The sequence below is a fragment of the Neofelis nebulosa genome, chromosome 6 (genome assembly GCF_028018385.1).
Source record: "Neofelis nebulosa isolate mNeoNeb1 chromosome 6, mNeoNeb1.pri, whole genome shotgun sequence".
In the NCBI taxonomy this organism is placed as follows: Eukaryota; Metazoa; Chordata; class Mammalia; order Carnivora; family Felidae; genus Neofelis; species Neofelis nebulosa.
The window spans coordinates 8102787-8127133 of NC_080787.1; the positions used below are offsets into that span (position 1 = coordinate 8102787).

At 44.0% G+C, this 24347-nt stretch overlaps 1 protein-coding gene across 7 annotated transcripts in view; it reads left to right on the forward strand.

Moving 5' to 3' along the window:
- The window catches only part of LOC131513670 (cytidine monophosphate-N-acetylneuraminic acid hydroxylase), a 134681-nt gene that overhangs the window by 15473 nt on the left and 94861 nt on the right, over positions 1 to 24347 (forward strand). For 4 of the 7 annotated variants that reach the window (XR_009262705.1, XR_009262706.1, XM_058732816.1 and 1 more), the window contains exons 1-2: positions 8431 to 8537; positions 13425 to 13472. Coding sequence is in view for 5 of the 7 variants with exons in the window: in XM_058732816.1 (XP_058588799.1) it covers positions 8446 to 8537; positions 13425 to 13472 (140 nt within the window). In the remaining 2 variants the exon portion in view is untranslated. Of the gene's footprint in view, positions 1 to 8401; positions 8538 to 13424; positions 13473 to 24347 lie in introns of those variants that run through there. The other 3 variants (XM_058732820.1, XM_058732819.1, XM_058732817.1) reach the window with 2 other exon arrangements.

Sequence of the window (24347 nt, forward strand, 5' to 3'; positions counted from 1 at the left end):
GCGTGAACCCATGAATGGTGAGATCATGACCTGAGCTCATGACATGAGCTGAAGCCGGACGCTTAACCCACTGAGCCACCCAGGCACCCGCTATTACCATTACTTTTGACCATGCCTCACGTCTGGGCTTGGCTCTTGCCATCATCCCCCTCTTCACCCTCATCTATGGTAGTATTTTTAATGTTTGACCCTCTCTCCCGTCCCCTCCTTCACACCTCCCCCCGCCTCCTCCAAACACATTGAAAAAGTCTCTCTGAAACATCTAGTGTGTCTCTGAACTTGACAGAAAAGTCATTTTTATCCAGTGAAGTCCGACAATACAACAGTTGCTAGGATTTATTTGTCATCGCAGCAGCGCTGTGAGGTGGGCATTGTCGTCACCATTTTATTTAAAAGGACAGTGTTCCTCCAGTTAGAATCAAAGAACTAGAACCAGAAGGAGCCTTGGAGCTGCTAGCCTGTTTTATTAATTTATTAAACAGTGCTGAGTAGCTATGATGTCCTAGATTCTAGATTCTAAGCCGCTCTGGGGATTCCAATGTAATTGATCTATTCTGAGCCTCACCGGCTGGCAAATGACTATATATCACTATCTGCATGTAGTGCAATTTTGGAGCATTAAGAAGTTTGATGCTGGGGTGCCTGGGTGGCTCAGTCAGTTAAGCATCTGACCTGATTTCGGCTCAGGTCATGATCATGATCTCACAGTTCATGGTATCGAGCCCCATGTTGGGCTCTGTGCCGACAGCATGGAGCCTGTTTGGGATTCTCTCTCTCCCTCTCTCTCTGCCCCTCCCCTACTCACGTTCTCTCTCTCTCTTTCTCTCTCTCTCTCTCAAAATAAATAAATAAACTAAAAAAAAAAGATTAAAAGAAACTTGATGTTAATTTTAAACCAAGGTAATTATAAGTAGGCATTTTTTTACACACTCCAAAACAACGTAAATGGACCAAACTATGTTGTAGAACCCTATTGATATTGGCACTTATAAGTCTACTTTATTCATAACTGTTGTGTAGTATTTCATAGAAGAATATGCCAAAATTTACTTACTTATTCCTCCGTTGGTATTTCCAGTATTTTGTTGCCATAGACATCTCTTTGTACCCGTGCTAAAGTATTGCTTTAACAACAAACTTAAACTGAAATAGAAGTAGAGTTGCTCAGCCAGAGGATAGTTATATTGTGATTTGATAGACACTGTCAGATTTCCCTGCCGAGCTACTGTTTTATACTCCTGTGTTTGTTATGAGCATACACCTCTCCCAGGGGGCCCACCAACACCGAATACCACTCATCTTTAAAATTCTGCCAGGGGCACCCGGGTGGCTCAGTTGGTTAAGCGTCTGCCTTAGGCTCAGGTCACGATCTCACGGTTCGTGGGTTCGAGCCCCGCATCGGGCTCTGTGCTACCAGCGCGGAGCCTGGAGCCCGCTTCGGATTCTGTGTCTCCCTCTCTCTCTGCCCCTCCCCCACTCTCACTCTCTCTCTCTCTCTCTCTCTCTCTCTCTCTCAAAAATGAATAAACATTAAAAAAGTTTTTTTTTTTTAATTCTGCCAACGTGAAGGGTGCAAGTGACCATCTTGTTTTGATGGGAGGAGGGCAGAAGAGAAGGTTAGGGAAGATTCTCACTGTGTTCCCTTTGTGTCTGATGGGAGACACGTCTGACGGGACTGGGCTCCTCTCTCCTTCTGCCAGGCTGAGCTGGCCTGAGCTAGTCTGCAGAGGGGCAGCAGGGCTTTCGGTGGATGTTAACGTTCTGGATATGCAGAGGCTCTTCTAGATTGTTCCAGGGTGCTCTGTCTGCAACCTTTGACCTTCAGTGTAGATTGGGCCCTCCGTATGCATTTTCCCTACTCTTCTCTCTGGGCCCAGAGATGCCACCTTCTACTTCTCGTGACCTAGAGAAGCTAAGTGTTCCATAGGCCAACGTAAGCGTGTAGCAGCCTAAATGTGTAATGTGGTGTGAGATCAGGTCCTTTTTTTGTGTGCACCCAGATTACCGTCAGAGGCTGGCCATGCTCTGCTGGACTTTGGCCTTGGTGCAGATAGACCATCGATGGCTGGCCCATGCTGGGAGATGAGAGTTTGGGGAACTCTATGTGCTCTCTTACTTTTCTCTAATAGACCGTGTGCCACACTGTGTTAATACCGTTGGTGCTAGGGCTGTGTGTCGGTGACCGACCCTTTAAGCGTCACAATATGCTTTGTCATGCTCTCATTTTATACTAACGGAAACTTAATTTAAGCATGACTTGAGCAATTTTTTTTTCAGCGATAAAAACAACCATTCATCATGTCCACAGAGTCTGTGGGTCAGGCATTCTCAGACAGGGCACGCCAGGGACAGCTTGTGTCTGCTCCGTGCTGTCTGGAGCCTCACCGGACGGCTGGCGCAGCTGGGGATAGAATCTTTGGAAAGCTTGCTCCCTCACACGCCTGGGAATGATGGCGGCTTAGCCCTTGGCTGGACTTGCCAGATGCCTCCACGGGGTTCTTTCATTTGTCCCAGCTTCCTCATAAATGGGGACTGGCTTCTGAGGACATGCCCAAAAGAGAGAAGGCCAGGTGGTGTCTTAGACCAAGCTTCAGAAGCCACGTAGCATCTGTTGTCTGGGGCAGTCACAGGCTCCCGCCCAGATGCAAGGGGAGGAGCATGGATGCCACACACCTCCGTGGGAGGAAGGTCAGTCACACTGTGAGAACAGCCTGTGGGAAGCTGTGGCCGTCTTTGGAAAATACCATCCGCCACTTTCCCTAGGCCCTATGAATGCATTCTCTTCGTTTCCAGACTGGAAGACATTTGGCCAGATATCTCCCACCAGAAAAATGTAACTGAAGATCAAAACTGCCAGAATCATAGAGGGTAACACATTTGTCTCTGCAAACGAGTCTGGTTCTAGGGACTCTTCAGTTACATACGCTTCCCCGGAAGGAAATATGCTATGCAAAATCGTTTCCCTTATATTTATCACGACCTTCGAAACTGCCGACCCAAAATTGGCCCCCCCCAAAAGTTAGTATGTTCTTCTTAATGTCTTCTCAGTCCTTGGGAAGATCAGTAGGAAGGTGAGTGGCTAGAAATGCCTTTACTGCATCATAGGCTAGAACCTCTGGATGTATAACCTGGACACAAAACCTGGCCATTTGAACAGGAGACCCACATTCCTGGCCGGTGGCACCTTACGTCTTTGAAACTAAAAAAAATCCCGCCTCCCGCGCGTGTTCACATAATTGAGTTCTAGTCGTTAAGTTCTCGGTAGTTTGGAAACTAGAAATGGAACAGGCCTCATAAGGAAAGAAGGTAATGGCCAGAGCCACAGTCCTTTTTTTTTTTTTTTTTTTTTTTTTTTTTTTTTTATTTTTTTCTTAACATTTATTTACTTTTGAGAGACAGAGCATGAATGGGGGAGAAGCAGAGAGAGAAGGAGACACAGAATCCGAAGCAGGCTCCAGGCTTTGAGCTGTCAGCACAGAGCCCAGCACGGGGCTCGAACCCATGAACCATGAGGTCATGACCTGAGCCGAAGTCCGATGCTTTAACTGACTGGGCCACCCAGGCACCCCACCAGAGCCACAGTCTTGAAGGCACAAATGAGGAGGGTGGTGGGTGGTCAAAAAGTTCTCAGGCCTGAGAAACGCTTTTCTCATTCAGATGCTAGATGGTTCCTCGTCTTATGCATCAGATCAGGGTGTCAGTTCAAGAAACTGTTCCTGAATTCGAATGGGAAACCAAGAGAACTCGCCTTTCCCTGCTGCTTCTTGGGGCAGAATGTAGTTCTACAACTTAATTAAAATTCTTCCCCTGCCCCCTTCCTCAGTCCATAGAAAGCAGGGCAGGTCTGTACCGTGACTTTCCTATAAGCCCCTGCCGAGAACACACGAGAGTGGGGTCCATCCTAGCCTGACCGTGGCCACCAAGACCGGCATCCTGCACAGTGCATTCGACATCACCACCACTGTCTGCTTCCTGAACTCTTTCATCATCCCAAGCAGAGACTGTACCCATTAAGCAGGGACTGCCCATTTCTCTGTCCCTTCAGTCCTGGTAGCTGTCCTACATACTGTCTCAATTTGCCTATTCTGAGTATCTCCCAGAAGTGGAATTCTACAGAATGTGTTCTTTTGTGTCAGCTTTATTTCACTCAGCACACTATTTTCCTGTTATATCCATGTTGTAGCACCTATCAGAATGTCATTCTATTATTTGGCCAAATAATATTCCATTGTGTATATAGACACCACATTTTGTTATCAGCTCCTCTGTTGATGGCCACTTGGGTCATTTCCACCTTCTGACTCTTGTGAATAACGCTGCACTGGACGTTGATGTACGAGTATCCGTTTGAGTCCCTCCTTGCTTTAAATTCTTTTAGATGTATATACAGGAATGGAATTGCCAGATCATCCTGAGTGATTTTTTTGGAAACACAGAAGTTTCCAAAATATTCTATGACAGCAGGGAGACTGATTTTCTCAGGGCTTAGAAGGGACAAAAGGGCACGAGGTTACGTAATGCCTCAGGACAGAATATTATGTCAAGGCGTTATTCAAAGTTCTTCAGCGACTACTATTATTATATCCTAAGCCTTTGAGCAGTGTAAGTGGTAAGGGGAAGGTGTTATTGGGGTCAGCAGCACCTAAAGGCTTTGTTTTATTCAGGATATTCTCTTTAGTAGATCAGGATTAGAGACTAGAGGAGAATAAGAGTTTCTGGAAAACCATTTTTTCGGGCCATGGTTTGGAGAAGGCTTATAAGTTCCATAAAATTAGAGTTTATGGAATCAAGAAGAGGAAAGCATTCAGTTCCACTGGCATAGACATCTGGTTTTTATTACCCAATTTGCTGCTAACAGGACATTAACCTTAGGGAAGTGACTTAAACTCTTAGGGCCTCTGCTTCCTGTATTCCACAACATGGATGGAGGAGGGGTTGGAGGACAGGGTGGGAGGCTTGGGCTGGATAATGTCGGGTCCATTTCTGCTCTATACATCTATGATTTTAAAAAGCTTGATTACTTTCTTATCCAGATCAAATTTTTACTTTTAGAAAGCCTTGATCCCTAGGTCCTGGCCACGTTGATTTATGACATGAGCTCACTGTAACTACCTCATCACAGAAGCTACTGTTTGTTTCTATCATGCCTTTACTCAACTGAAAATGTGCGACGTGAATTTAAGATAACAAATATTTCCTCAGAGTATGAAGCATATCATGGGCAGAGTTATTGGATACTGTCACACCCTAGATCTTGTATTTGGTACTGTAAACCTTTACAATAACAGTGGTTCTCTTAAAAGCCATTATGCTCTCCTTAACTACTTTCCGTAAACACACCTGCCCTTTACAAACATCTCGCCCTTTCTATGAACCCACCATCTGGTTTCGACTACATTTCCTCTAGAAAGCATAGTAGTATAGTTTGGGAAAAGGCCTGACCTGCGATGACTGCGTAGTTGTTTTTATAGCATCTAGTGCATTTCTCATTCATGCATGCATTCATTCAAAAATATGCCCCATGCTAGGTGTTGGGGATACAGCAGGAAACAAGACAGCCCCCCTCCCCCATTTAGGTTAATGTTCAAACGTGAAGACAGGCAGTGAATAAGTAATAACGGGTGTGCTGGATGTTAAGCTGGAGAAATGAAAAGTTCTCCGTGCCACGGAAGCTTATAGTGGGATCGAACCAAAACTTTGGGTATCAAAGATTTCCAGGTGAAGTGGCATTTCAAGTGAAATCTGAGGAGTGGGAGGGAGTTAGCCAGGCAAAGATGGGGAGGGGGAATGTTGAAGTAGGGGGAACAACTGAAGTGCACAGGTCCACAGAACAGCAGGAAAACTAGGAGTGTCACACTGGCCAGACCGGGGTGAGCAGTGGGAGATAAGGGCAGGAGAGGGAGGCACACACCAGGGTGAGCATGATAGGCCACGCTAAGGATTTTGGACTTTATCCCCAAAGAAGTGGGGAATCATCGGGAGCTGCAAGCAGGGAAGAGATATGGTTACATCTGACATTTTTAAGACTCGTCTAGCTGTAACATACTGCATAGGTTGGAGGTGGGCTGGCAGGAGGAGAGTAGGAGGCTCTTCCTGAAGTTCACACGAGAAGGCCAGGGATGTGGCTGAGGCCCTGGATCCCCCTGGAGGGACAGGCATGGTGTTTGGTAGGAGCTGGGGGGCTGCAGGTGGACCTAGGGTCAAGAAGGCTTCCACGGAGGCCACAGGGAAAGAGTTTTCCAGAAGGGGGAGCGTTGTCCAGGGTGCCAGTGGAGCTGAGATGTCCAGTAAGTGGATGACTGAGAAGCATCGTTTGGATTTCACAATGTAGAAGATATTGCTGGTCTTAGAACATTCCTGGTGGAGGATGAGGGCAACACTCATCTCGAGTGGCTTGAGGGGTCAGTGGAAAGTAAGAAGAGAGGAGAAAGAGAGACAGAGGGACAGACAAAGAGTGATACTCTTCCGGAAGTAAAGAGAAAGGACCATTGCTGGGGGGGGGGGGGACAATAGTGAGTTTAGAAAGAATTATAATTTTAAAAACTGGAGAGGCTTGCACTTGTTTAAATGCCAAAGGGAAGGAGCTGGGTAGAGAGGAGAGACTGAAGAATTAGGAGAGAAAGGGACAATAGCCTGGGGCTCCTGAGACTATGCACTGAAGAAGGAAGTCTAGAACCCAGGTGGAGGAATTGGTCACTTGGCACATTTCACGGGCATTTTCCAACAAGACGTCTGCCTTTCTCACTAGACTGTAAGCTCTTGTATCTTATTCGATTCTGTATCCCTAGCCCTGAGGCTAAGACCTGACACGGAAAGTGCCCTGTGAGCATTTAACTGAACTCATGTGTCCTTGGTGCTGGAAGTCCTCCCTTGGGCAGAGAGACCAAATGCCTTGACATGTAGTGGGCTTCTGGCGTAGACTTTAAAAATGAGAGCTATGGGTGACAGAGTCGCCTGGCCAATGATTAGGCTGGTACCTTTGGTCATTTATACTTGATGGGAAGGCAGTGGCTGAAATCCATCACGATGGAGATGGAGAGAAACACACGGTATACAAGTCAAGAATGACTAGAGAAGTATTTCCCTCCCTCTTGGCTTTCTTCTTGGCCCAGAAAGGAAAAGGAACAATCCAACAGTCTCCACAGGAAAAGGAACAATGCTCCCACTTGGTGGGTCCATTTCTGTCGACGGGAGGCAGCTATTAGCACAGGCCTCAAACAGAACAAAAAGCTGGTTGCCAGCCTTTTTCCATCCAGTTGATCATAAATCTTATATAAATGTACAAATTAAACTAACTCAATGAAACAATTCCATTAGATTTTTTTTTCCTTACTGGCAAAGGGCACCATTAATCTTGAGGAGCAAACATTGTTCCATATCTGTTTTGTTTTCCCCAAATCTCAAAATGCTTAAAGACTGACACTTATGCGTGAGATTCTTCCAGGAGGGAGGGAATGAGTTGGAAATGGCCTCTGGGGTTTGTAGGAAAGGAAGATTGAAGCCAGGTGAAGAGGATGTGTGCCGGTTCCAGAAGCAGACTGGTTAATACTTCCAAGAAAGGAACATGCTACGGAGGTGTTTGTTGAGCCAGTATTTATTAACCGTTGACCTTGTGCCTCTGGCCCAGGCTCTTTGCCAGACACAGGCAATGAAGAGAAGGCAGCAGAGTGCTGGCCTTTGGGAGCTCATCATTGCGCACCGTCCTAGAATGAATTCAGTGTCCACTAGAGCTGCTTAGGGAAAGAGTCTTCTAGGTTCTGGTAAATTGGGCACGCACACAAAGATCCACTTGTGGATGCATGGAAATAATGATTCTATTAGTCAGTGCAGTACTAGAAACCCCAGCGCAGGCTTCTTTGATAAAAGCCATATTACAGAGCATGACTGAAGAAGGCATGAGGCCCTCAATCCCCTGTCCTGGACCTCTGTTCGGGGACTGGTCATGTGCTGTTGTGCCTACAGAGATACGACTGGGCTTGCGGGGGAAATTCCGAGTCCAACCAGTAGCCTAAAAAAGAACCCAAGCCTTCCCCCTTCGCTACCCCCACTCCCATGGCTCGACCCACTGAAGCACGTGACCCTGTGAATGTGTGCCTGGCCATTCAGATTTGTCTTTCTATTCCCGCATGCCCTGGAAACACAGGCAGAAGGGGGATAAGTGTTCACCAAGCAGGGACAAAAAGCAAGGGATTCCAGACCTGCATGAGACCACAGGGGTTCCTGTGCTTGGGTTTTTTGAGATACCCCTGGATCCTTCTCACAAACCCCTCTTTTTACTCGAGGAGGTTCTGATTCCCGGAAACAAATGAGCGAGGCGGACACAGTCTCTGAAAAGAGCAACGAGGGAAGGAAGCCTGGGGAACAGGAACATTCAAGGTCAGGCAGAGGGGAAAGGAGGAAACAAAACCAAAACAAAACCGAGCAAAGGGCTCTGGAGGCCCAGGAATGAATGCATTCCATTCACCGATTTCTAGCAAGCAGAAAGTTTCAAGGAGAAGGTGGGCGGTCCTACTGAGTGTAACAGTGAGGCCAGTACGGTAAGGAAGGGCAGATGCTATCACACCTTCCTGGATGGCCTTCCTTCCAGGCACGGAGGGAGAAGCCAGAGGGCACTGGGGAGGGAGAGTCAGGAAGTGGAGAGGAGGAATAAGAGTAACAAGAAATGTGGCAGATGAAAAAGAGAGAGAGAGGGGGGGGGGGGATAGTTGCCGGAAGAGGCCATCATCCGAGGGAGGTTTAGTAGGACAGTGTTGAGAGATCTAGAGAACTTTTCTCTAGGGTACAGTGTGGGTGAGAGTGGGTTGGGATACAAACCTTCCCCCTGGAGAAGGCTGGCACACTTCTTTGGGAGGTGCGGTGTTCTGTTCCAGTGGTTTCTCCCCAGAGTTCGAGACAGAGAGGATGAGGGGACTGGGGAAGGGACTCTCAGGGGAGCACAGCTGACCCGTGTGCATTCTGAGTCAGGCAAGTCTGAAGAGATCTTCTTTTTATAGCCTCGCTTGAGTCACCACCAGGCTGTAGAATGCTCCCCTCCCCCCCCCCACTTCTTTTGTCATCCCCCTAGCATTTTATTTGCAAATGAGAGGGCTGATATCAGCAGGTTTCTTTCCTCTGGCCAGGTGCTGTTTGGGGGACTTCTCTGGGCGGAGGGAGTATGGTGGGTAGGGGAGTGGTCTGGAAGCTTGTAGGATTTTTTTTTGGTCACTTCTAAGTGTCATCAGATTATCTGTAGTTTGTCTTTTTTCAGCATTCCTGCCCAACAATCATTAGATCCTTTAACTATGGAATCTGGTTTTTCTTCAGCTGGAAAAAAAAAAAGTTCTCTTTTTATTTCTTTGATTGTTCCTTTTCAATTTGGGTTTTTTTCCCCTTTGGAAGACAAATTCTTATTTATTCTCATATTTTCTTCCTGTTTATTTTGTGTTTCATAATTTCTCTCTCTTCTATGTTCTTTTTTCTTTTTTAATTTTTTTCTGAGCTGGTGGGGGGTGGGGGGAGGGGGATGAGACTCCTTAAATTGGTTTCCTAGTTCACAGATTCTAAATGTGGTTTTGGTATATCTTGCTACTTAAGGCCTCTTCTGACTATGCGTTGCTGTGGCACTCACGGTTCTGTTTCTTACGGCTGTTCCCTCGCTGCTCCCTGTTCATACTTCCTTTTCCATCTCTGCAACATCTTCCTGCATGTCACTTTGTCCTTTGAGACTTAAACGTCTAACTCCCAATCCCATCCCCGATGGGAGCTTTAATGCCCCTCCTAGGTTTTTTTTTTTGTTTCTTTTTGATTCCAGCAGGTTTTGTATAAATGGTCCCTTCAAGGTCCAATTTTCTTGGGCCAATCATCTCCTGACCTCACTCCTCCTTATAGCCAGCCCATCCTGGCCCGGACAAAGGCCACATCTTTCCCTGTGTTTCCCAAGCGCCATTCACCTTGTGCGGGGCTCTCTTTGCTGGAGGTGTAAGGAGGGGTGGTATCACTGCCCTCCAGAGAGCACACACTGTCCTTGAAAGTCCTTCCCCCTCCCCATCTTGGGAGCCTGTGTGCACCTGCTTCCCCAGGTGCCTTCCCCCCACCTCCTACTGGCTCGTGCTCATTCAAGAGCCCCCTTCTCCAGAATCCTAGTTTCTTTTTCTGTCAGTACTTAAACAGGCAGAAAAGCCATCACCAGACCTGTTTTCTCCTCAAGAGAGTCCGGGCTCCCGCTATTAAAATGACGGTGTTTATAACTCAGTGCACTAATGAAAAAGGTGTTTTTTTAAGTTCTGCCTTGTGTACTCAGTCCATCTTGGGGAGAGAGATCTTCTTATTTCCAATTCCCAATTTCCTCCACATATGTCGTGGTCCTTATACCCCCTTTGATTTCTCTTAGGTTTCTCAGTGTTGGCAAGCAATGCGGGTTCCCACGGCAATTGTGCCAGTTTCTTCTGGCAGTTTCCTGCCTCCTTTCCTTAAGTGAGGCTTGTGTGGGATGTATGCAACATGTAACACACGTACAGCCACCAGCAATAACGTACAGACCCCAGAGAGTGTGGCTCACCATTAGCCAGGAGTGAATAACAGACTCGTTGTCATTCTCCTTTGTCTACCTGATTTAGACTCACTTTTGTGATGCATCTGGTCCCCATACCATACTCTTGGGTGCTGGTCCCCTTACGCTGTCCGTATGCTTGTGTTAGGGCTGGTCAACCAATCACAAAGGTTTATAGCTGCTTAGCATGCAACTGGCCATGTCCAGTTGACTAATTACACACTGAAAAACACTGCGAAAATGGTGCAAAAAGCCTGTGATATCACCACACAACTCTTACACTTGCTGTTGTGAGTGCAAATTGGTAGAGTCTCTTTGGACAGTTGTTTGAACCTGTCAAAGTTGGATGTTTATATACCATTTGACTCAGAAATGCCATCCCTGGGTATATTGCCAACAGAAATGAGCACTTACGTCCACCAAAAGTTATGTGCAAGAATATTCATAGCATGTTTAGTCATAATAGGCAAAAACAAGGAACAGACCAAATAGCTAACAATAGTAGGATAAAGAAAATGTAGCATATTTACACAGTGGAATACTAGGCAGCAATGAAAAGGAACACCCCACTGCTGTGTATAATATGGATAAATGTCAGGGCACCTGGGTGGCTCAGTTGGTTGAGCGGCCGACTTCGGCTCAGGTCACGATCTTGCTGCTCGAAGGCTTGTGAGTTCGAGCCCTGCGTTGGGCTCTCTGCTGACAGCTCAGAGCCTGGAGCCTGCTTTGGATTCTGTGTCTCCCTCTCTCTCTGCCCCTCCCCTGCTCACGCTCTGTCTCTCTCTCCCCAAAATAAATAAACATTAAAAAAAATTTAGAAACAAATAATAATATGGATAAATGTCATAAAGGTGGGAGAAAGAGCCCAGGTATGTAACTGTACAATTCCATTTATATGAAATTCAAGAGTAGGCATAACTAACCTGTAGTGATAGAGGTCAGAAGAGTGGTTGGTATTGGAGTGGGTATTGGCAGGGCAGGAGTTTGCTGGGGAACTACAAATGTTCTGTACTTTGATGTGGGAGGCATTTGCATAGGTGTATATCTATGTAAGAGATCATAGGGGCACCTGGATGGCTCAGTCGGTTAAGCATCCGACTCTTGATCTCGGCTCAGATCTTGATCTCAGGGTTATGAGTTCAAGTCCCATGTTGGGCTCTGCACTGGGTGTGAAGCGTACTTAAATTAAAAAAATCACAAAGCTGTACATTCAAGATTAGTGCACCTTACTATATGTTATACTTGAGTTTTTAAAAAGTATGATGCAATATGTTGTAACACTAGGGAAGGAAGAATTGAGAGACTTTCTCGATTTGGGAAGGAGAAGAACACTTTCAGGGGCCAGGGGTTACCTCAAATTGCCTTATGTAGAAATCCTTCCTTTATCCTATTAACAGACATGTCTCCTCCTAGAACAGTTGAAGCTGATTTGCTACTCCACTGATGATTTGCCATTGAGTTGGTCCCTCCACACCATCATAAGCATCCTTGGGGATACAAGTCCTTTGTCACACTTCCTGTGCTCCAGAAGCTTACAGTCTTACTAGCAGAAATAACATATTTAGAGAATTTAGTATTATTCCTTTTTCCTCAAGTACAATTTGTGAGGTGCAGAATTCTCCAGGAATTCAGGAGAAAGAAAAGTCAGAAAAGGCGGTGAGTGAGGAACACCTGGCTGGCTCATTCGGTTAAGTGTCCAACGCTTGGTTTCCGCTCAGGTGGTGATCTCACGGTCCGTGGGTTCGAGCCCCGCACCGGGCTCTGCGCTGACAGTGCGGAGCCTGCTTGGGATTTTGTCTTCTCTCTCTCTCTCTCTCTGCCCCTCCCCTGTGCGCATGATCTCTCTCTCTCTCAAAAATCAGTAAAATTTAAAAGGAAAAAAAATGGAGTGATTTCAATGAAGGAGGAAGAACTTGAGGGTTTTTAACCTGATGGGAAAACTGTCTGATAGTCTTTTATTGTTTACTTTCTTGTCCTTGTTTGACGGACCGCAGAAGACCTGCCAGCAAGTGCCGGGATAGTGACCAGCCGAGAGACAGCGAATTTGTCACATAGGGGAAATCAACCATGGAGAAGATCCCAGACTTGCCAGGAGATCTGGGTTTGGACCCTGAGCTGGCACTGGCCTGGGCTCCAGGGACTGGGAAGACAGAATCGCAGTCAGAGGGGTGTAGGAATCAGGGACGACCTGGGGCCAGAGCTAAACTCTACACCTCGATGGAAAATAGTCTGCAGATACCCTTTGTTCGCTAGGAAAGCAGTTATTGTTAGTGCATTAAATACGGGGTACATGTGTGTAGGTGACGAGCTGACTCGAAGAGGCAGAATTAACAGAGAGTTAATTCCTCCTTGGTACTTTCTCCTCTGTCACCTCATTCATGTGCCTGCGCGCGCGCACACACACACACACACACACACACACACATATACATACACACACACACACACACACACGCACATTGTCACACACCCACACATCTTTACCCCCCTGCATGTACCCACCACCCCCCCACACACCCATAACATTCCCTACCCCCACACCCACACACACCCATACACACCCCAAGCTCTGGTGCTGGCAGGGAATTAGAAGTTTATCTAAAATCACCCTCCACTTGCCAGGCTGTAATGGGTGGAGCCATGTGGGTGAGTGAAGGTTGGCAGGTATCTGAAGACAACAGAAACTCACATCAGCTGGCTGAATGTCTGTGCCTCCACAAGTCCCCTCACCCCCTGTGCTCTCATAATTGCTTTTGAAAAGGTTTTCTGGCTTCAAAGAAATCAAATCAAATTCGTTACCACGCAAATTGAAATTTACAGGCTGGAGTCATCCTAGAAGTTGTAAACATCATTTAAAAGAAGATTTCAGTCTCCTTCTGTTTCTGCTTTCTCTAAGGAGCTGTTTTGTGCTGTTTGACCCCTTCCGACCTGGAATGGAACAAAGGTATGTTTTCTAGTTTGCTTTTTTTTTTTTCTTCCTACCGAATTTGGGATTGATATGTTTGCTAACTTGTATTTACTGCTTCCAATGAAAAGGTACAAGGAATTGAAAGCTCTTGGTGGAGGATAGGGAGGATCTCGTGAAGCTAAGATGATTTGGGGATATATGTCCCATTTTAGGAGCATGGGAGTCACAACTCAGTCAGTTATTTGGGTTCTGAGCTTGCCTCCTGCACACCCTGGCTGTCCTGAAATCCTCCCTGCCGGAGCTCTCTCTCTCCCATGCCATGTCCACTGTGCCCAGCCCTTCACTCGTGACCTCTTCTTTTCTGCAGGTTTTCATTACTATTGTCTCTGGCTACCAGCAGATCTTCTTGATTTTGGAACTTGCTTCTGTGTATACATTGCCTCCTGCTTTGCTTAGGGCTCAAAAAGCTTTAGGGCCATGAGAAAGACTAAAGGGTCAGGGCTGAAGGAGCCCATGGGGGTTCAAGCCCTGAAGGGCTTGGAGTTGAGGGGTGCTCTGGACTGAGAGGTTCCCTGAATTCTTGGTTCAGAAGTGCAGTCAGCCTTAAAGTTCTTACCGTAAGATGCTGACTCCATCGAGAGATAGGTAAGCTTTTCAGGGCTGGGTTGGAGCTTACTCACCATTCGCAAATTGTTTCTGGGGGGGAAGGTCACGTGCAGTACAAATAAATGTGTAGACTGCTGCCTAGTCATGTTGGGGATACTGTCTGTAGGACATTTCATTTTAAACATGTCAGTGTACCATTTGGGTACATGCCTAGTTCTCAAGCAAACATGCAGCTGTTCTAAAGATATTCTAGGAATACTCGCATGTTTACATCCCAGGTTCGTGTAAAAGGTTTTGTAAGAATCACTGTGGTGGGCCGTTAGGTGCAATATTCATTTCTTCTTTCAGTAAATATTAATTGGGATCCTCATGTGTGCTAGGTTCTTGGAGGTGCAGCAGCAAACTTACACACACACGGTTCCTTCCCTGTGTGGTTTTCAGTTTTTTAGGGGGTACAGGTAATTAATCAGTCTCATAATTAAACATACGATTATAGGTTTAGTATCTCACATGAAAGAAAGGAACGCGGTGCTGTGAGACTGTTATAGCAGGAGTTGACCTTCTCTGGAGACTCAGGGAAGGTTTCCCAGTGGAGATGATTGAGGGTATGAGAGTAAAATACGTGAGAAGGGATCAAAGCGATATATTCTGGGTACAGGGTTGTACTTTGAGGAAATGAAAAAAGGCCAGGTGTTGTTAGGAGAAACAGCTTAGATAAAAACGAGCTGGAGGAAGTGATTAGGGGTCACTGTGGTCCAGGCCATATTAGGTCTTCTGGAAACAATGGCAGGAGATTGATGGATATTTGAGAGGCAAGAGAAGGACTGGCAGGATGAGATTATCTTAAAATGTCCATCTTAAATGTTATTCTGGCCATAGTGGAAAGAATGACTTAGTGATGGCAGGGTGGTCGGTTAGGGACTCTGACAGTGGTCCAGAAGGGAGATAATGGTAGTTTGGGTGAGGTGGGAGAGGAGGATGGTCGTGAAAATGCACTTTCTGGGTAAAATGGATGGACTTGAATTGAATATGTGATAGCGAGAGGAAAGGGGGTGTCCGCTAACAGGGTCATGGCGGACGTATGAAGGTTTGGGAGGGTGAGATGTGCCAAGTTGAATTTTGGACATGCTAAGTTTCAGGTGTGCTTAAGATATTCTGAAGGATATGTCCAAAAGGCAGTTCGTTTACAGCAATGGCTTTGTGGCTCCAGTGTGTGTGTGTGTGTGTGTGTGTGTGTGTGTGTGTGTGTGTGTGTTTGAGTTTGAGTCATGAGTGTTCTGGGGCCATGGGTATGGATGAGATCCCTTAGGAAGAAATGTCAAAAGAAGAAAATGTAGAACAGAGCCTTGAGTAACTACAACATTTAATGACCGGGTAGCAGAAGGATGAGTCAACAGCGGAAACAGAAAGTATGAGCAGAAATGTAGGATAGAAACCAGTGAGCTGTTAGGTGTATAGAAACAGCAATCCCCAAAAGCATGTCGGACTCTGAGGGTGAGGAGAAAAACAACTAGCTGGAGACTATGTGGGGCTGAGACTTTTTTTTTCCTTTAATGAGAGAGATCTCGACAGTTTAAAAGTCAATCTAATGCCGTATGATTCCATTTATATGGCATTCGCAAAATGGCATTAAGTGTAGAGAACAAATAAATCAGTGGTTGCCAGAGGATAGGCACAGTGGGGGCGCCATATAAAGGGGAGTTCCTTGGGAGTTCACCGAGCAAGGTCCTTGGTGACAATGGAAGAGTTACGTTATCTTGATTGAGTGGTAGCTATCCACGTCTATACATGGACTAAAATCTCATAGAACACACACACACCCGCCCACCCCCACACACACCCACACATGTGCATGAAAATGGGTGAAAATGGTTCATGTATAACTGGTGACTGTGGGATAAAGTGTGTACCTGACAGTGTTGTAGCAACGTCAGTTTCCTGGTTTGGGTGTTATAACACGGTAGTAACAGTCATCTAAAATGTCACTAGTAGAAGCTAGTTGAAGGAGACACAGGACCTGCGACTATTTTTGCAAATTTCTGTGAGTCTCTTTCAAAAATAGACCCAACCCAGGTCTATTTTATTTTTTTTAAATTTGTTTACGTTATTTTATTATTTTATTTTATTTTGAGAGAGAGAGAGAGAGACAGAGACAGAGCATGCGGGGGAGGGGCAGAGAGAGAGGGAGACACAGAATCAGAAGCAGGCTCCAGGCTCCGAGCTGTCAGCCCAGAGCCCGACACGGGGCTCGAACTCACAAACCACGAGATCATGACCTGAGCCAGAGCTGGATGCCCAACTGACTGAGCCACCCAGATGCCCCTATTTTATTTTTATTTTAAGCTTTATTTCTAAAGGAAAAGTTGTAAAACGTCGGTGATAGAGAAAGATAGGAAATTGACAGTGGAAAGATGTCCTGGAGGAATGTCTTTTTCTCTTTTTCTTTAGTATTTTGTCCTCTAGGTGAGGCTCAATTATTACTCTCATCATTATTACTCATGCATCACACACAGGAAGCACTTATCATTAAAATATAACTCAAATGGGGTGGCTGGCTGGCTCGGTTGATTAGAGCATGTGACTCTTGATCTCATGGTCATGAGTTTGAGCCCCGTGTTGGGCTTAGAGATCACTTAAAAGAAACACAATTAAAAAAAACTTTGGGCTTCCTGGGATGGCTCAGTCAATTAAGCATCTGACTCTTGATTTCAGCTCAGGTCATGATCTGACGGTTTGTGGGATCGAGCCTCAAGTTAGAGACTGTGACCGACAGTGTGGAGCCTGCTTGGGATTCTCTCTCTCCCCCTCTTTCTCTGCCCCTCTCCCATTTACTTTCTCTCTCTCACAAAGATAAATAAATATACTTAAAAATTTTTTAAAAATAACTCAAACCCCCTCCAGTTCTTGTCCCTAGAAGACAATCCAGAGACAGTTTGGGGAACTAAGGCAAATGCATTGGTGTTTGACCTTGTGCATTGATTTTACCTGGTGTCAGAGGTGGTCTGCCCCCTCCTGGAAGGGCGGGCTTTATTTACAGTTACATTTCAGAGTAAGTGAGGAGTGCATATGCTTTGAAAAGCCTTCTTTATGTATGCATGTATTTTTATTTCCAAGTTTTTATTTAAATTCTGGTTAGTTAACATACAATGCAAGATTGGTTTCAGGAGTAGAATCCTGTGATTCATCACTTACATATAACACCCAGTGCTCATCCCAACAAGTGCCCTCCTTAATGCCCATCACCCCTTTAATCCACTCCCCCCACCGCACCCCCATCAACGCTCGGTTTGTTCTGTATTTAAGAGTCTCTCATGGTTTGTTTCCCCTCTCTAACCGCCCCCCCCATATGTTCGTCTGTCTTGTTTCTTAAATTCCACATATGAGTGAAATCATATGGTATTTGTCTTTCTCTGACTTATTTTGTTGAAAAGCCATATTTAAGATACGAATTTCCCCGCTATTTTTGTTGTGCGTTATAAGGTGTGTACAGAGAAGTTCATAAAACATAAAGTTTAACACCTATAAATACCAGTTTAACCCAAGTCAGTAATTGTAGCAATACCTACTAGCACGCCAGAAGTCTCTTATGTGCCCCCTTTCCCTTTTTTGAAAATAGCTTTTTTGACATAGGATTTAAATGCTATAAAATTGATCTGATTTAAGTGTCTCAGTCAATAGTCTTTGGTGTATTTACAGAGATATGCAGCTATTGTCACAATGATTTTAGACTCTTTCTGTCACCCCAGAGAGAAACCTCATGCCCATCACTGGTCATTCCGTATTCCCCAGCCACGTCTCCACTCTCACCCTTGGCAACCACTACTCTCCTTTCTGTTTCTATAGATCTGCCAACTCTGGGCATTTTATATAAATGAGATTCTACAATATGTGGCATTTTATGGCTTCCTTCACTTAGCTCGGTATTTGGAGGTTCATCTATGTTGTAGCTCGCATTGGTACATCCTTCCTTTTTATTGCCAAATAGTATTCTGTCGTGCAGACATGCGTGTTACGTTCACCCACGAATCAATTGATGGCCATTCAGGTTGTTTTCATAATAGCCAAATGAACGTTCGTGTACAAATTCTTGTGTGGACATATGTTTCCAGTGCTTTGGGGTAGAGACCTAGGAGTGGAATTGCTCAATCATACAGAAACTCTGCGTTTAACACATTGAGAACCTGCCAAATTGTTTCCAGAAGTCCCACCAGCAAGTGCATGTTGGTTCCCATTTGTCAACATCCTCACCAAAGCCTGTTATTATTTGTATTTATTATAATAGCCATCCTAATGGATGTGAAGTGCTATCTCATTGTGGTTTTGATTTGAGTCTCTCTCTCGACTAATGATATTAAGCTCCTGTTCATGTGCGTTACTGACCGTTCATGTATCTTTTTTGGAGAAATGTGTATTCAAATCCTTTGTTTTTTAATTGGGTTATTTGCTTTGTTAGTGAGTTTTAAGAGTTTTTTTATACATTCTTGATACGAAATTTTTATCAGGTATTCAATTTGCAAACATTTGCGTGTTGTCTTTTCACTTTCCTGATGGTATCATTTGAAGTGTGAGAGTTTTTTATTTTAATGGCCAAATTTATCAAGTTTGTCTTTTTTCTTTTGTACTTTAGAGAGAGAGAGAGAGAGAGAGAGAGAGAGAGAACTTGCATGCTGTTGCGAGCAGGGGAGGGGCAGAGGGAGAGAGAGAGAATCGTAAGCAGGTGCCACACCCAGTGCAGAGTCTAACTCAGGGCTTATTCCCACAACCCTGCGATCATGAGCGGAGCTGAAATCAAGCGTTGGATGCTCAGCTGACTGAGCCACTCAGGCACCCCAATTTTGCCTTTTTTTCACTTGGTGTGGTATCTAAGAAATCATTGCCCGATCTAAAGTCACAAAGATTTATTACTTTTTTAAAGTGTAAGTGAGCCCAAGATGGCCCTGTTACATTCTTCTCTAGGCAATTTATTTTTATTTAATTTTTTAGTGTTTTTAAAAACATTTTTAAATGTCTGTTTATTTTTGAGAGAGACAGAGTACAGTGGGAGAGGGACAGAGAGAGAGGGAGACACAGAATCCGAAGCAGGCTCCAGGCTCCAGGCTCCGAGCTGTCAGCCCGGAGCCTGACACGGGGCTCAAACTCGTGAACCGCGAGACCGTGACATGAGCTGAAGTCGGACGCTTAACCGACTGAGCCACCCAGGCACCCCGGTTGTTTATTTTTCAAGAGCAAGCAGAGACCCATTAGCTGAAAAGCTGGTGGTGCTAAACTCAAATTCTTGTACACTCAGTGGTTTTAAGCATCGCCCAAATGAGCAGAATTGAGTCCTGTAAAGACTGCTTTGCCTACCTCGTGAAGCTGACAACGTTTGTTAGCCGTAGACAGAATAAGCCGCGGTGCTGTAAAGATCCCAAGCTCGGTGACCCTTTGAACTCTCTGGCACAAGTGCTCTACTGTGTGGCCAAGCTGACACCACGTAGACACATCGGCCTCTCTCCCTTGGAATTTCCCCTGCTCTTCTCCCCTGAGGTCGGTGGCCCTGCTGAACAATGGACGGTCCCTGGCATGGTGTGATAAGCCTCTCCCTCAACCTACCCTCTGTGTCTCCCACACAAGGCACGCGCACATTACTGCCATCTTGTGTCTGTATCGTGTCTTTTTCTTTCATCGGCCCTCCAGTCCTCCAACTCACTCCCTACAGTTGGCTTCTAAAAGTTGTATAGTTTCAACCAGTAATTTTTAGGTCTGTGATTCACTTTGAGTTGCTTTTTTTATGTGGTGTGGGACAGGGGTACGGTTTCATCCTTTCGCACGTGGCTATTCAGTTGCCCCGCCAGCATTTTGTTAAAAATACTATCCTTTCAACTCTTACGATCTTGGTGCCTTTGTTGAAAATCAGCTGGTCACACACACACGCGCGCGCGCACACACACACACACACACACACAGATTTATTTCTGGACTCTCAGTTCTTTTCCATTGGTATCTGTGTCTATCCTTATGTCAGCACCACACTGTCTTGATGGCTGTGGATTTGCAGTAAATTTGAAATTGGGAAATGTGAGTCCTCCAACTTGGTTCTTTTAAAAATTGCTTTGACTATTCTGGGTCTTTTGCAATTCCATGAAGATTTTAGAATCAGCTCGTCAGTTTCTGAGTTTTAGATAGGGGTTGCATTAAACCTGTAGATCAATTTAGGGGGAATTTCCATCTTAACATTTTAAGTATTCTGATCCATTAACATGGGATGTCTTTCTCTTTATTTAGGGCTTTATTTTCCTTCAACGTGTTGTAGTTTTTGGCGTACAAGTCTTGCACTTCTTTTGCTGAATTTATTCCTAGGTGTTTTCTTCTTTTTGATGGTATTCTGAATGGAATTATTTTTATAATTTCTTCTTTGGTTTGTTGCTAGCATATAGAAACACAATTGACTTTTGTTATTATTCTTGTATCTGTACCTTCGCTGAACTTGTCTGTTAACTCTGGGAACTTTTTAGTAAATCTCTTTGGATTTTCTATATAGAAGGTCATGTTTTCTGCACATAGTTTTACTTTTCCTTTCCAATTTTGATGGCTTGTATGTCTTTATTTAGCTTAATTTGCCTGAGTAGAGCCTCCAATATAGTGTTGAACAGAAGTGGTAAGAAAAGACATCCTTGTCTTGTTCCTGATCTTAGGGGAAAGCAACCAGTCTTTCATCAAGTATAATGTTAGCTGTGGGTTTTCTGCAGATTAGATTGAAGACATTCCCGTCTGTTCTTAGTTTTTTGTTTTTGATTTGTTTTAATTATCAAGAGATGTTGGATTTTTGTCAAATGCTCTTTGTGTAACTTTTGAGATGACCATGTGGTTTTTATCTCTTTATCAATATGGTATATAGTATATTAATTGATTTTTAATGTTAAATCAATCTTGTATTCCTATGATAAATACCAGTTGGTGTGTAACTGTTTATGAAGGATTGATATTAGTTTTTCTCGAAATATTTAGTAGAATTCATCAATGAAGCCATCTGGGCTTTCCTTGTGGAAGTATTGATTGTAATTACTAATTCAATCTTTTTACCTGTCACAGGCTTATTCAGGTTTTCTGTTTCTTCATGAATCACTTTTGGCAATTCATGTTCCTCCAGGAATCGGTCCACATCACCTCTGTTACCGTATTTGTTGGCTTGTAGTTGTTTAAAGTATCACCTTACAATCCTCTTAATATGTGTAGGATTGATGATAATGTCTCTTTTTTCATTCCTGATTCTTGTGACAGATGTTTTCTCTCTTTCTCTCGGTCCATCTGCCTAAAGGTTTGTCAATTTGATGATCTTTTCAAAGAGCCATCTTTTGGAATCTTTTCTTTTGGAATCTTTTGAAATTTGAAATTTGGAATCCAAATTTCTTTTGGAATCTTTTGATTCCTCTAGTGTTTTGTGTTCTGCTTCATTGAGTTTCTAATGTAATGGTTATTCTTTTCTTTCTTCTCTTTGCCTTGGGTTTAGCTTGCTCTCCTTTTCTGGATCTAGAGTTGAGGGTTTTGGTTATTGATTTATGATTTCCTCTTTTCTAAAGAATAAATTTCCCTTTATGTCCTGTTTTAGCTGCAGAGCATGTCTTCTTTCTGATTTTAGTTCTCTCCCCACCAAAGGCATGGAGTACTCTACTTCTCAAACATCTTTCTCACTTTCCTAAACAGTATACTTTAGTTGCCTATTTGGGAATGTTAATTTTTAAAAATATTTTTAATTTGAGAGAGAGCACATGAGTGGGGTAGAGGGGCAGAGAGAGAGACACAGACAGACAGACAGACTCTTAAGTGGGCTCCATGCTCAGCACGGAACCTGACGTGGGGCTTGATCTCAAGACCCTGGGATGGTGACCTGAGCTGGAATCAAGAGTCAGATGCTCAACGGCTGAGCCATCTAGGTGCCTCTGTCTGGGAATGTTATTTGAATGAAGTCACATTGTATATATTTGCGTACACGTGTGTGTGTGTGTGTGTGTGTGTGTGTGTGTGTGTGTGTTGTCCCTTAATATACTGATGTTATGTTTTTACAAGTAGTCTTACTTGGTTCATTTGTACTTGGTCTTATTTTCCATGGCATGATATTGTACCATTATAATTTATTTATGTAATACATAAATGTGTAATTAACATTTTATTTTTGACGAACATTTGGGTTTCCATTTAGAAGCAATTATGAATACTGTGATGTACATCCTTGTACATGTATCTTGGAGAATATATGCACACATTTCTCTAATGTTGAGACTTAATTAGAAGTAGGACCGGTAAGTCACAATGTGTGTGTATTTTCTATTTCATTAGCAAATGCCGCTGTTTTCCAATGTGACCAAACCATTAGTAATATGAGAGTTTCCATTACTGCCCATAAACACTTGGTATTTTCAGTTGTTTTAATTTTAGTCATTCTGGTGGGTGTAGTGGTATGTTAGTGTAGTTTTAATTTTCATTTCCCCAATTGCTAGGTTGAGCCTTCTTTTTGTGTTTATTGACCATCCGAATATTCTCTTTTGTGAAGTGTTGTTGAAACCTTTGTCCATTTTTCTTGTATATTGCAGTCTTTTTATTACTGATCTCTAGAAGTTCTTATATATTCTGCAAAGAAAGCCTTTGTTATAAGGGTATTACATATATCCCATTTGATGGTTTGTCTTTTCATTATTTATGGTGCCTTTGGACAAGCATGTTCTGTGTTTTAAGCTTTTTTAAGTTTATTTATTTATTTTGAGAGAGACAGAGACAGCATGAGTGGTGGAGGCGTAAAGAGAGAAGGGGAGAGAGAGAGAATCCCAAGCCGGCTCTGCACTGTCAGCGCGGAGCCTGACACGAGGCTCAAACTCACGAACCATGAGATCATGACCTGAGCCAAGATCAAGAGTTGGACGCCTGACCGACTGAGCCACCCACACGCCCCTAATTTTTAATATAGTATAAAATAACACTAATTTTCTTTTTGGGTGGTGCCTTTTGTGTTTTGTTGAAAAAAATCCACACTACCCCAAGATCATGAAAATTTTTTCCTATATTATCTTTCAAAAAACTTGATTGCTTGCCTTTTTTTTAAGATTTTATTTTTAAGTAATCTCTCAACCCAACATGGGGCTCGAACTCAACCTGGAAATCAAGAGTCACATGCTGTACTGACTGAGCCAACCAGGTGCCCCCTCCTATTTTTTTTTTTAAAGACACACTTGCATTTATTCAGCACCATGATCAGACTCTTACACTTAACAATTGACAGCATGGGTGCAAAAAAAAAAAAAAAAAAGTCTACATTAAAACCCTTTGTGGGAATATTTTGCCCTTTCCACTGAACAGAAACTATAATAACCTGTTATACAATTAGTCACAAATACAGTCCATGAAGTTTTTGCTCTTACACATGAGTGTTGTTTAAAACATGTCTTTGGTGTTTTTTTTAAGTTTTAATTTAAATTCCAGTTGGCTAACATACAATATAATGTTAGTTTCAGGTGTACAATACAGTGACTCAACCATTCCATTCAACATCTGATGCTCATCGCAACAAGTGCCCTCCTTAGTCCCCATCACCTATGTCCTCCCTCCCCCCTGCCCACCTCCCCTCTGGTCACCGTCCGTGTGTTCTTTGTGCTTAAGAGTCTGTTTCTTGGTTTGTCTCTTTTTTAACTTAGGCTTGTTTATTTCGTTTCTTAAATTCCACACATGAGTGAAATCATATGCTATTTGTCTTTCTCTGAGTAACTCATTTTGCTTTAGCATAATGACATGGATAGAGCTAAAATATACTTCAGTATCAGCTAGGTCCTGCCACCACTGTGTGGCCAAGTTCACAAATCTGTTGTAATCTGTAGCTTCCCTGTCACTTCTCTGGCTCTCCTCTCCCACTAAGCTTTGTTTCCGGTTGAACAGTGTGGAATCAAGTCGTTAGTCTAAACAAAATAGTAAGAATCAAGGCTACAATCCGCAAAACTAGAAGGCAACCGACAGAATGGGAGAAGATACTTGCAAACAACATATCAGATAAAGGGTTAGTATCCAAAATCTACCAAGGACTTAGCAAACTCAACACCCAAAATACAAATAATCCAGTGAAGAGATGGGCAAAAACATGAATAGACACTTCTCCAAAGAAGACGTCCAGATGGCCAACCGACACATGAAAAAATGCTCGACATCACTCATCATCAGGGAAATACAAATCAAAACCACAATGAGACACCACCTCACACCTGTCAAGATGGCTAACATTAACAAATCAGGCAACAACAGATGTTGGCGAGGATGTGGAGAAAGAGGATCCCTTTTGCATTG